This window comes from Pithys albifrons, chromosome 9 (genome assembly GCF_047495875.1).
Source record: "Pithys albifrons albifrons isolate INPA30051 chromosome 9, PitAlb_v1, whole genome shotgun sequence".
Classification (NCBI taxonomy): Eukaryota; Metazoa; Chordata; class Aves; order Passeriformes; family Thamnophilidae; genus Pithys; species Pithys albifrons.
Genome location: NC_092466.1, coordinates 13,912,937 through 13,925,327, shown reverse-complemented (window position 1 = coordinate 13,925,327; position 12,391 = coordinate 13,912,937). Strand labels below are relative to the sequence as shown.

The following is a 12,391-nucleotide window of genomic DNA, read 5'->3' as shown; positions in this document are numbered from 1 at the left end:
TGTGGCTTGTGCTCTTTTTATCCCCTGTAGAGGAAAGTGAGGAGTTTGGGAAAACCTGTGTAGAAAAGCTCTGTCTGGATCTGGACTGGGCTGCTGGACATGGCAGGGACCTGCTTGGTGTTCACCTGTCATCTGCTCTTTCTATACCTTTCTGTATCTCTCCTTCTTCACTGTCTTCTCTTCTCCCTCCCTGTCTTGAAGGTGATCCAGATGTTCTTTCCCTTGGATTTTTAGAAATCATACCTTTTTGTTCTGCTTCACCTGCCCTTTTTTTTCTTATATATGCTTTGTCATGTTGCTCCCTGTCCTTGTTTATTACTGATGTGCCATAAGATCCCTGGTGAAAAGGCAGACACAAGTCACAGTAGCATAAAGTTGTACCAGATGGAAACCTTTATCCCAGCTGTTCTTGTCACACACAGCCATATTTTGTGTATGCAGGTGGGAAAGAGGACAAACTCATTCAGCCTTCACAGTTCCTTGTTCTCCAGTGGGAATTTCATCAAATCCTGTGTGCAGATAGAGCTTTGGCTCCTGGCAGCAGTTACTGCAGTTTGCTGTGGCTTTCAAGTTGGCAGGGGAACCTTGCAAGGCTTTGAGAGCTTCCCCCTGAGCCTGTACCTGCTGTTGCCATAGGACCTGCACTAATTCCATAGCACAGAAACAGTGGGAGAATTGCCAAGTTCTCAGAACCTGTATGTTTTTGTTGTCTTTTCTAAAATTGAAAGAAAGACAACATCAGAGGGATTATAAGTGGGAAATGCAAACCAATGCAATTCTGCCATGCATCTAAAGTGTTTGGTTTAGGAAAGTGTGGATACAGAGCTGTGGAACAGGCTGTGTCATTTGGACAAGGAGATAGTATAGTTCTAGTGATTAAGTGACAGACATATGATTAAATATAAAGGAGCTTTTTTTTCAGAAATACAATCATATGTAGAAAAGTATTTAAAAAAATCTGAAAAACTTGTAAGGATACTGTTATTGATTTGCTCAAAGCAACTTCGTATCTTAAGATCATATGAAAATGATCTTTCAGCTTGAGAATGGGGATCACGTGGTGAGTAGTATAGTTTACATCAATTCTCAGTTTGGGCTGGGTGAATGAGTTTTAACTGCATTAAGATCCAAAAATTCACTTGTCCCAAAGAGAGCTCCTTGATCAGAATGTGCTGTGTGTGCACCCAGGGAAAAGCCCTTTTGCAGGAGGGCTTGGGATCTTTCTTAGGATGTGTTTCTGCCCTCCTGTCCTCTGGGTCACAGCGTGGGTGGAAGCCACAGATGCAGAGTGTCTGTGCTGTCCTGAAAGCACGGTTGCTTTAGACAGACCGTGTACACTCACACTTGCAGGGAACAGCTGTGAGGTCTTCAGGTGAAACCCTGCAGTGTTAAAGGCCAGTGATGGAAAACAATGTCTGCAGATTACTCCTTTCTGAACACAGATTGTTCTCTGTAGCATGGACTGTTTTGCCTGTGTCACTGGCTGGCATGTACCACGTGGGTCTTGCTGTCCTTCACTAAGGTTTTGCCCCTAAGCACTAGGAGGTGCTAGAGGAAACATTGAAGTAATCAGCACATGGACTGCACTCCCATCCACTGAGGGCTCTGTCACTCACTGAAAATGTCTGCTCTAACTTAGGGAGCAAAGCATATGTTGGTACCAGGTGAAATAAAAGGGGGTAAGGCTTACCTGGGACTGACTGTGGATGAAAGTTCTGGTGTGGAGCAATGATTATAAATAATTAAGAAAAAAAATGTATTAAAACATGGTCTGACTGTCAAGAACTCCTGTAAGGAAGCCTTGGGAAGTTACCTTTCTTTGGTGGTTTTGGCTCATCAGCTGAAGGGCTGTGTTCTCAGGGCATGTCTGCTGCAGCACAAACAGATCCAGGTTTGTTTAGGGCATACTCAGTGGTGCTGGTTACCAGCACTGAAAATGTCCTCTCTTTCAGGGTAGTTTGGTTGTTTAGCCACATGTCTAGTTATGAGTGGATTGAGCATTTGTGGTTTATTTGCGCTGCATCACAGTTTATTATGTCCCTTTGAAACTGGTGACTTTAAGCTGGTGGCTCTTTCTATGTGATGTAAGAAATCTCTTGCTCTTGCCTGTTTCTTAGCCGAAAACAAATCTCCACCTCGGCCCTGTGGCTTGAATCACTCAGACTCTATAAACCGAAGTGATCGCATCGACGCAGTGACGCCGACGTTGGGGAGCAGCAACAACCAGCTGAACACGTCCTTTGTCCAGGTGTACGTCCCAGATTACTCAGTGAAAGCGCTCACAGACCTTCAGTTTGTCAAGGTAGGAAAAAAGCTAGAAAGACCCCGCTGGAAAGTCGGGCTTGGCTGGTAGGATGGAGAGCCTGGGGAAAGGAATTCCCCCTAAATTGCTCTGTGAGTAAATAGCATTATGAAAGCAGCCACTTATAAAAACCACTTTAAACTACTTTTTTTCCAGTATCTGCTGTCCAATGATTTGTCTTCACTATTCTTCTCATTTGGGCTTGTAAGTAGATTAGTCGTGCAATTTTCTGGATTTCAGGTCCTTCGAGGAAAGATTATGGAAAATAACCTTTCTGATTTAGTAAAATATATCCTTGTGAAGCTTTTGGAGCCATCTGAAATGGAGACCCTTCATTACTAGACAGTGTCCTTTCCTAAGGGATGAGATACTTACTGTTGGTTGTAGTTTTTATTCACTTCTGATTTTGGTTTCAGTTTGGGGTTCTTGATCTTACTTTCCGACTTGCCATCCTTCTTCTGCTTGGAGAAGTCTTGGACATTTCTCTTTATCTTAACTTCACATGTATTAGGCTCATGTCTCATACTACCAGTGAGTTGCTGCATGAATACAGCTCTGTGCCCCAGCATGGCGCATCCCACGCTGAAACGTCTGCGAGTCCTGTGGGCTGGGAAATCTGGCTGAGCTCAGGAACAGCTAATGCTGGCAGCAATTCCAGCCCAGCTGGGAGTCCAGGGAAAATGGCATCGCATAGCCAGAAGTTGACCGTGATGCTTTTCTTAAATCAAGTGCACATTAACAGTTTCTTTGTATGCAAGTCAAATGATTTGTGAACTCAACTTCTGTCAAAGTTAATTCAATGTTAAGAATGTGGAATAGGGTAGACATACTAGAATGCTAAATTGATTATTCCATAGCCAAATTTTAAAAGAAGAGTAAAGTCTCACTGTCAAAACTTTGAGATGCAAGTGTACTGGTGATTGGTTCAGTCTTTCAAGGATTAAATCAGATGTTTATCACTGGGCAAGTGATTCTCACTACAATTTCAGTGACTAATCTGCTGTACGGAGCAGCTGCTCCTCCTGTGCTGGTTTATGTGGAGTCCTTCCAAATCTCACTGTGTTCCTACTGAGGCTAATGAATGCTAAACTGTCCTGGTGTCTCTGCAGTCAGACTTGCACACCTCTTCTTGCATCACTCTGCTTTACACATAGGTCAGAGTACTCAGCATTAGTATGTACTGTGCCACATGGTCACTCATTCAGTTAATACCTTGTAAAACGAGGGCCACAATCTGCTCATGCATGTTTGGATTTTGCTTTGGAGTTGTGAACTGGTCCATCTGACTATCTCCATTTCCAGTCCCTCTCTTGTGCTGCTGCTGAAACTTACGGTTTTCTAAAAGTCTTGTTTCACCTCTGCCACCTCCTGCCTGCTGAGACAACCCACTGCTGCTGTGGAGCTGCCAGTGCATCCTGCTGCCTGTCCTGGCTGGGAAGATTGACCCAACACAGTTCACAGGGCTGGTTGCTTGTGGCTCCAGGAGAAATTCTCCCCTCCACCACCACATGCAGGTGTACAGGGCTATAGACTTCTTGCCTCTGGGGCATCGTGGGCAGTGACCCTCTGTGCTCTAGGCCAGCTCCTGTCATGACTGTTCTCCTGAGTGCAGCCAGCTCTTGCAGAGACCAGTGGAAGACTTCATGGGTTGCTAATTTGTACTCATCTCTATGGAGATCCCAGTCTTTTCTAGAATCAAATATCCTTCTATATAAGGCTGTAGCTTCTCTGTGTTTGCTGGCCTAGACAAGCACAGTAATACTTGTTTGCACTTGTACCATTGAGCTGGTTTGGCACTATGGGGACACTTAGAGCCTCACCAGGAGCTCACTGAAGTTTGGAGAAAGACTTCACTGATCTCTGGTTCTGGTCCTAAAAGTGTGCATGGTTAGAGGGAAATGGAGGTCTGATGTAAAAATCTCTGCATAGGAGTAAGTCTGATCACCCAGCATGATGATCACACAGCACTGTGCTCCCGCCCTCCATGGAATTGTCACCATGCTGTAGTGTTGAGCTGGGATGCTCTAGACTTGCAAAGCGCAGGGATGTTGTATAGAAACAGGTAAAGAAGGGTTGAAGTGTGCTCATCTGGAAAGGGAGGGCACTTTATTTTCTCTTTGTGTCCCACAGGAGGCACAAAAAGTGTGACTGACTCTTTTGTCCCTTCCCTGTTCTTGGAGCAGATCACAAGACAGCAGTACCAAAATGCCCTGATGGCATCCCGGATGGACATAACACCTCAGTCCTCGGACAGTGAAAACACTAAAATTGAACTGACTCTTACGGAGCTGCATGATGGTTTGCCAGATGAGACAGCAAACCTGCTGAATGAGCAGAACTGTGTGACTCACAACAAGCCCAACCACAGTATGCACAGCGAAGGAGCCATCTAGGAGCTGACTCCCCACAGCCCACCCATCCCATCTCCTCAGCAGGACCAGCCCTCGCTCCTTCCTGCCTCCTCCCTGAGTGTGAACACCGTTAGTATGTGCTTGCAACACTGTGCTGCATCCAGTGTCCTGAGACCAAAGACTTCTGCGTCCATTCTGGGAGCAGAAGAGGAAGAAACAGGAAGAAAGGAGCAAGAGAGACTAAAGCCCCAAGTGTGTTTTGGGAATGGTGAGCCACCCTTGAGAATGATAAAAATTCTTCTTGCAAAGTAGAATTATGTTTATTTTTTATCTGTATTTTTGATCCTTGTTGGGTTTTTCCTCCTCAAACACATATGGGGAAGTTTAAAAGCTCCTCCAGTTATTTTTCCAAGGGAGGTTATGTTTTTAATAAGTATTTTGCAGAGTTTTAAATTGTTTCTGTCCTTCAAGAACCTCAAATGGGCTCTGTTAATGGTTTTGTGAATTGTCTCCTATGTCCTTAGGCCTCTTCTCACCCCTTTCTGGTCCTTTTTGTTGCCCTGTTGAAAAAGTTAGTAACTGGTACTTTTATGTTACTTGTGTCTTAAGAATGAGCTTCAAGGAACCTCTGGTTTCAGCCACCTGGAGGGCCACGGAATGAGGATTATTTCATTCTTCCAGTTAAGTTTCAGGGAAGAAGTGATTACTTTGGTATTTAATGATATTTTAATTTTCAGAAGGTTTCTTTGTAGAGCAGGCAAAAGCATTGTTACACTTAACAGTTTTGTAACCTCCAAACCCTTTGTGTATGTTGAAGATGATACTGGGGGAAAGTATTTAAGTAGCAAAACTGCAGTCCGTGAAATGAAAGCTGGGCATAATTTTCCATAGTGAAGTAAGTGGATGATTTTTCATTGATATTCCTGACAATTGCATAGTGAGGAAACGTGTGCACCTGAAATGACAAGGCTTTAAGCACTCCCACGCTGTAGGGCTCTGCACACTGTTACCTTGGCCAGAGCATCCCCCCTTTACCCTCTAATATTAACACAAAAGATGCTGCTACAATTACTCCCAAAGTTCGTGCTCCAGGTGACAGTAAACCTCTGCCAGTGCAACAGTGGGCTCTGCTGAGGAGTGAGAACCATTCTCTCCTCTCCAAGAACTGACAAAACTTTCTAGATGCGAGTGTATTGCACTTCAGGGATTCAGAGAGGTTCATTTCCACACTGTTCCAGCCACATTCCTTCCTTTAAGTGCATTTAGTGCATTTCCTTCTCTCTTTTCCCTTTTAACAGCCATTTTACCGTGGTAGCAGAGCAGAGGGCCTCACACCCAGCTGCCACCAGCACAGGGCACCCTGCCTTGGGCAGCAGAAACCAGTTCCTCCACACCAAAAACCTGGGTGCAAGTAAGAGGCACCCCATGGCAGTTGTGTATCACCCATTCCCCACTCCCACAGAGGGAGTCTTAAGTCCTCAAATAAAAAAAAAGAAGGTTACCCCCCAATTCTCCCCCCTTCCGGTGATGTCTCAAACAAAATGTGAATATTGCCCTCAGTATATGGATTAATAAATCGGGCATTGTGGTTTCCCTGTTTCAAAACCCTGCCATGGCCTCTGCCTATCTAGTATTTCTCTTCCTTTCTTTACACCTGGATAATCTCTTTGGGGGTAACCCAAGGCAGCCCCCAGCACCAAATGCAACTGCCAGAGCACACCTGCCCTGTTTTTCTTGCCCATGGGCTGGGGAAGGCACTTGCTGCAAGTTCCCATGGTCCTTCTATGTGAATGGTGGCTGGAAAGGTGCAATATCTGTTGCAAGATCTCCCCGCAGGAAATTGGACTCTGTGGTATCAGAGCCAGTTGGGTCTGCCAGTGTCCCTCCTCCTCTCTCTTTCAGCTTCAGAAAGCAGCCCTAATTTTTGCTCTCCTCTCTGGTGGGATGGGTTCAATATTCCTTGGAGCCACCCATGAGGATGAAATCCCCACAAGGGGGGCACAGAAATTGCACGATATCTAACTTTTGTACACAGTGAGGAGGAAAATGGGCTCCCCAAAACCTTGCTCTCACATTTAGCTTTTTATTAGCTTTTTTTGAGTCCCATCTAAAAGTGTTTCCTTAGCCTCCATCCTTGCTCTGATGGTGCACCAGCCCACCATGGTGAGAGCACATGGTTCGGTTAGAGCATGGGCTGACCTAAGTCCCGTGGTTCCCAGAGAGCTGCCAATATTACACCTTTCTCAAAGAGCAAAATGTCAAGATGTTACAGCGTCTGTCCTCAGCGAGGGACTCACCTTGCCAGTTTGTATCTAGTGTTGTGAATGTAAAAGTTTGTCAGAAGTGTTTGACACAGTGATGAACTTGAGATGCAGTATCCGTTTTGTCAAACCTGCCACAGGAGGGAAGGCTCAAGTCAAGGCAGCTCTCTCCAGGATGAGGTTGCTCCCTGGATCTGACTTCTGCTTCTTATGGCAGGGTATGGGTTTATTTCAATGTCTGTCTCCTTAAAAAAAAAAAAAAAAAAAAAAAAAAAAGAAAAAAGGGGGAGGGAAAGCGCCAGTTTTTCCAACCAAAGCCATGTGATCCCAAAGCAAATACCTCCTGCTTCTGCCCATGCTGCACTGTTCCAAAATTTGCAGGCAATTTTTTGCATGACTGTTTTTCATCATTTGTACAGATCCAGTAATGGCAAGTGAAATAATTTCACTTAATTTCCAGAAAAATAGTTGATTATAGATGTTTCATATGGAAAATGTGTACCTGACCCAGAGGGGTTAGGAGCTGCTACTGCTAATTAGCTTGAAGAATAAAGCATGATCCTCTCCTTGGAGGGGAAGAAATCCAGTCTCCCTGTTCTCAGGGTATTTACAGTTTTACTGTTTAACAAATGCAGGGGTTCCCAGCCCTCTCGGTGGGTACTCACAGGCAGGGGAGCCCAGTGCCCTGCTCAGGATCACTTCGGATCTCCGCAGTGTTTGCCAGTGCTGGGCCTCGGCTCTCCTGATGGCAGTGGGGATGCCACGGCATCTGAGTCTGTGCCCTGCAGGGGTGTCTTGCCCGAGCAGAGCTGCTTTCTCTGCTTCCCTGGCTGCCTGCCTGTGTTCAGGGGGTCTCAGATGCCGCACACTGTGCCACAAGGACACGTGGCCAGTTGGTTGTCACCACGGCACAGGGCACCAGCTGGTGGCTTTGGGAATCGCTGGACTTGACCTCAGACCTTGGCCAGGCTTTGACTTGTAGAAAGGATACTGCATCTTCCTATGTCAACTCCTGCTGCCACCTTTGTCCCCCTCGTCTGTCTGTCTGCCTTTGGGTGCAGGCGGTGGGGGCGATGGCCTGTCAGCCGGGGAAGGCTGGGAGGGCATCTAGCCATGGTTTCTACTGTCAATACAATTTTGCACAAGAGTTCTTTGAAGTGAGGTTTTCAACACTAATATCTTAAATGCACAACTGTGAATTATAACTTTTACACTCCTGTTGGTTGAATTTCCTTTAAATGAAATGAACCTGAATCTGTTGTAACTATGATTATTTTTTTTTAATTCTGTGTATTGCCAAATCTTTGTAAAGAGGGAAGGAATGCTCTTGCTTTCCAGTGAGAATTCTTCTCTGAAGAAGACTGACTGTGGTGATGTGGAGATCATATGAAGCACACTAGTTCTGAGAGGAGAGGGGCTCAGGGTGGGCTTAGCAAACTGCCTCGGCCACTCTGTGGACTGCAAGCTCAGACCCTCCAGAGTTTACAAAGCGCTTGTTATTTTATTCCCAGCTTGCCCGCTTCCTGAAATCCCTGTGCAGCTGAAGGCCACTGTCCTGGAGGAGGTCTGGATGGGTTATCCCACAGTGGGACACGGTGATCTGCCATGCGATGATGCTGAGACCTGATGGGTGGGGCAGCTGGAGCTGGCTGCTCCAAGGGTGCAGTTCCCAGCCCCATTGGAAGAGGGTCAGCTACTCATTCACATTGTGCTTGCTGGTCTATTCTTCCCCTCTTCTCCTGGACTTACTCCCTTTTCCTCACTACAGGGGGGCTTTTTTGTTTGGGTTTTTTTCTTCTTTTCTTTAAGTGCCTTTTTGCGTGGGTGGAGCTGGCAAGAGTAGGAGTCTCAGGATATGGCCCTTTGCACTCACCTCAGACCAGGAGAAAGCTCAGGGGGAGCAGGGTGAGTTGCCCCAGTGGCCCATGGACATCACCCATTGCTGCTTCTCAGCCTTCAGGGCCCAGCTCAGATGAGGATGAGATTTGGCACTGATGGTGTCAGGCTCTGGCTCAAATCAGCTCAAGGAAACCAAAGAGGTAGCTTTGTGTGAGGGGCTGCTTGGACAGCAGTGGTGCTTCCTGTGATCTCTGCAGAGCTCAGCTGAGGGGTGTGGGGGTGCAGATGGCAAAGAGCAGCCCTATCTCCTCATGAGCATCCTGTGTAAGTATCCTACATGATGGAGAACAGAGCTGTGTTCTCCAGGACCCCTTGGAACCCTAACTCTTCCTTGTGCAGAATTATGCTCTCTATAGAAATCATTCCCACATGAAAGATGTACCATATTTTATATGATATCTAATACACACATCTGTGGTTTTCAGACTAGTACCTGTGTACCAGTTGTGAAGTTACCCAGTGTCTGGATTACCAGTAGAGGACTGGGGCTGGGGGTGGGGAAGGATGCTGCAGAGTACCTCTTGTCCTGACACTAATTTGAGGCTTCATCCCAAAGGTGACCCTTCAGCCTTGAGGGGTCCCTGTGTCCTCACTATGCGGAGCTGGCATGAGACAGGAAACCAGCATGTGGTGAAAGGCTTGGTGGGGTCCAGCCTTGGGAATGCTGCCCACCCCACTGCCTGGCCCTGCACTGGGGCTCTCCGTAGACCAAAACAAGTACCTGGCCCTTGAATAGTGAGGGTTGGTTTGGCCCAATGGTGAAATGACAAGCTAAACTAATGTGATCAGGAATCTTTCCATGGTGCAGATGGTAGAGCAGCCTTTATCCTGATTTGGCCAGTGGAGAGGACAGACTGCCCCACAGGCTGGTCTGGGGAGCTGCCCTCAACCCTGTGCTGCTGTTACACTTGATCCATCAGTGGCAGGTCTCTTGTTGGTGTGATCTCTGGTGATACTGGCTTCACTCCCATGTGTGGACATTCATTACTTCCTGCAGAGCCCCCTGCTCTGTGTCTTGCTCTTGTCCTTGAGCCAGGCCTTCACGCTGGATTGTGTTCCTCTGTGTTTAGTCTCATGGCTGCATCCTTGAGGCTGTGTCCAGGTGAGGGGATGCTGTTTTTGTTGGTCCAAGGCAGTACAGTTAAGCCTTTCTGACTGTTGTGCATATTTGCAGTTCCATTAGAAGCTGGATGCTGAACCTGGGAAGGCCAGGGTGTTCCCTAGGGGAAAACCTGGGGTGCCAGGCTATCCCAGTGCCCTTCCCTGAGCTGCAGGGATGGGGAAGGATTGCAGGAAAGCAGACTCCAGCCCGTGGTACGGTACATGTGGCAGGTGGAGTTTGAGTTTGGTAGCTCTGAATTCAGTCAAAGTGATGTTTTCTTGTTGTTTTCCTGAAGTCAAGCTCTATAGCAGTTCTTCACCTTGGAAATGACGGTACTCAAAGCTGCTGATCTTCTGTCTCCAGATGAAAAATGTCATTTTCCTCTCAGGTTTTATTTGGGCCCTGGTTGCCTCTGAGGAGGGCTGATCGCTGAGATCCTGCAGAGCATGGTGCCCTGGCTGCTCTTGCCCCTCCACTACAGATTCTGGCTAAGGAACTGCTTGGTATTTAATCCTCCCCCAACAGCAGAGGTTTGGCTGCACTTTACAGAATAGGCCTGTCAGAGCCAGACTGGAGGTGTGTCAGCTGTTGTGAGCCTGAAATATGCAAAGGTGGCTCTGATGCTGCAGAGATGGATTTGATGTCTCTGTTGTCTTTTCCTCCTGGAAGCAGTGTGGCAGTCAGTTGGTAGCAGGGTTTGTTGGGGAGAAAGGGCTTGTCCCAGCATTTGGTGCTTGGTGAAGCAGTGTAGCATCCCATCTCAGCTGTTTGCTGATCACATAGCTTTATAATAGGAGGTGGTGTTCTATCCTCTCTGCATCACTGTTGTACCAAATCCTTCCAAATGCAACCGAGAAATTAGTCGATATCGGATGCCTGGATCATAGGCCTTTAGTTGGAATTGCCAATATTGAATGTGTGGCTTCTGGATTTGCCCAAAGATCACTGTGGGAGGGTGAGGGGCTCCAGGTGAGCTCCTCTGTTCTCAGAAGTGACAGACTGGCTGGGCCTAGAGCAGCTCTAGTGTCATCCCTGCTTTAAAGTCTCAGGTCCCAGCAGGCTGGGCTGGGCTGTCTTGTCCAGTGGGTTTTTACCCAGGGTACGTGCTCTGTCCTTCTGCATTGTGCTGGTTTGGATTCAGCAGTGTGGCTTCTGTGATGGCTGTGCTCACATCGCTGCGGCTGTTCCTCTGCTCTTCCTGCTGTGGTTGAGTGTTCAGGATGGCGAGAAGGTGCTCCAGCAGCTGGGAATGGGCGATGATGCAGCCATCCTGTCTTCATGTCTCACACTAAGGTTAGGAGATGCTGCTCAAGGGAATCTGCCTTCTTCGGAGATCACATGGAATTTGGAGAGTGGAAACTCACCAGGACACCAGCAGCAGTGCTCCGGTACTATTTGATCCATGAGCACAAGGATGTCTTACAACAAGTTCAGGGTCAGGCCCTGCTGAGGGACCTCAGAGTTCTTGGCATGTTTTTTGTTGAGCAGAGCCAGCCTCAATACCTGAATCACTGGGCAGGTGCCCAGGTGCCAAACACATTGAATCTGAAACTCCAGATACTTGAGACACGTTCCTGGCAGCCCTGAGTGGCTGGTGCTTGGCAGCCGGAGGCAGAGGGCTCACACCAAACCCTTCTCCTGCAGTTGGGTCCTTCCTGACTGCCCCGAGCCCTGTCCCAGCCGCTGCTGGCTTGGCCCTGGTCTCCCTGTTCAGGAGCATGGTGGCTCTCCCTCCACAGTGCATTTTCATGCCTGTCTGATCCTGCTCAGCCACTCCAGCTGACTCTTCCCTGTGTCTTACCTGCCATCCTATGTGGTCTTTGCAAATTGTATCATATTGTACATGACTTCGGGTTTCCAGAGTTGTAGTATTCTGACTACAGTATTTCCATGTGTGTACATAAACCAGAATAAGCACAACTGAAATCCTGAATGGAGTGTATACGTTTCATATACTGATTGTCATACGAATTAATTTTATAATTATTCCAATTTTGTTGTAGATTTCCAATCTTTCCTATTTATTTTGTACCAGATTTATTTGTATATTTTGTGATTTTGTTTAAAAGCATTTTGTTTATTTCTATTCTTTTTAGATAAATGATGATTTTTTTTTCTGTTGAACATTCCAGTTTATGCATTTTTCCCTCCTCCATACTCCCCCCTCATTTCCAAGGGACAGATTTTGGCATGTGGGTGGTGGGGCTGATGGTGATCCCAGACTCAGATCTCTGCTACTGGCACATCAACAGTCTTTAATCTTCACCTCAACTGCAAGAGCCACAGAGAGGCTGGATCCTGTTCCCTTAGAGCCAGGTGTTGCTCTTTGCTTTGATGGGTCTGAGCCCATAAGTCCTCAAGCTGGGGAGGGTTGTGCTGGTTTCGCTGATGGGGGTCTGGCTGGGAAGGTGGTGGCAATGGCAAGCAGCTGACTTCCTCTTTCTGAAGTTCCCCTCAAGGGTGAGGGTCTTTTTCT

The 12,391-nt window shown here is 47.1% G+C and overlaps 1 protein-coding gene across 3 annotated transcripts in view; it reads left to right on the top strand.

Moving 5' to 3' along the window:
• The window catches only part of CNNM2 (cyclin and CBS domain divalent metal cation transport mediator 2), a 119,803-nt gene extending 107,762 nt beyond the window's left edge, over nt 1-12,041 (top strand). For all 3 annotated transcript variants that reach the window (XM_071563116.1, XM_071563115.1, XM_071563114.1), the window contains 2 exons: nt 2,118-2,302; nt 4,486-12,041. In XM_071563116.1, coding sequence (XP_071419217.1) covers nt 2,118-2,302; nt 4,486-4,695 — 395 coding nt within the window. In that variant the 3' untranslated portion in view covers nt 4,696-12,041. The remainder of the gene's footprint in view (nt 1-2,117; nt 2,303-4,485) is intronic.
• The last annotated feature ends 350 nt before the right edge of the window (nt 12,042-12,391 follow it).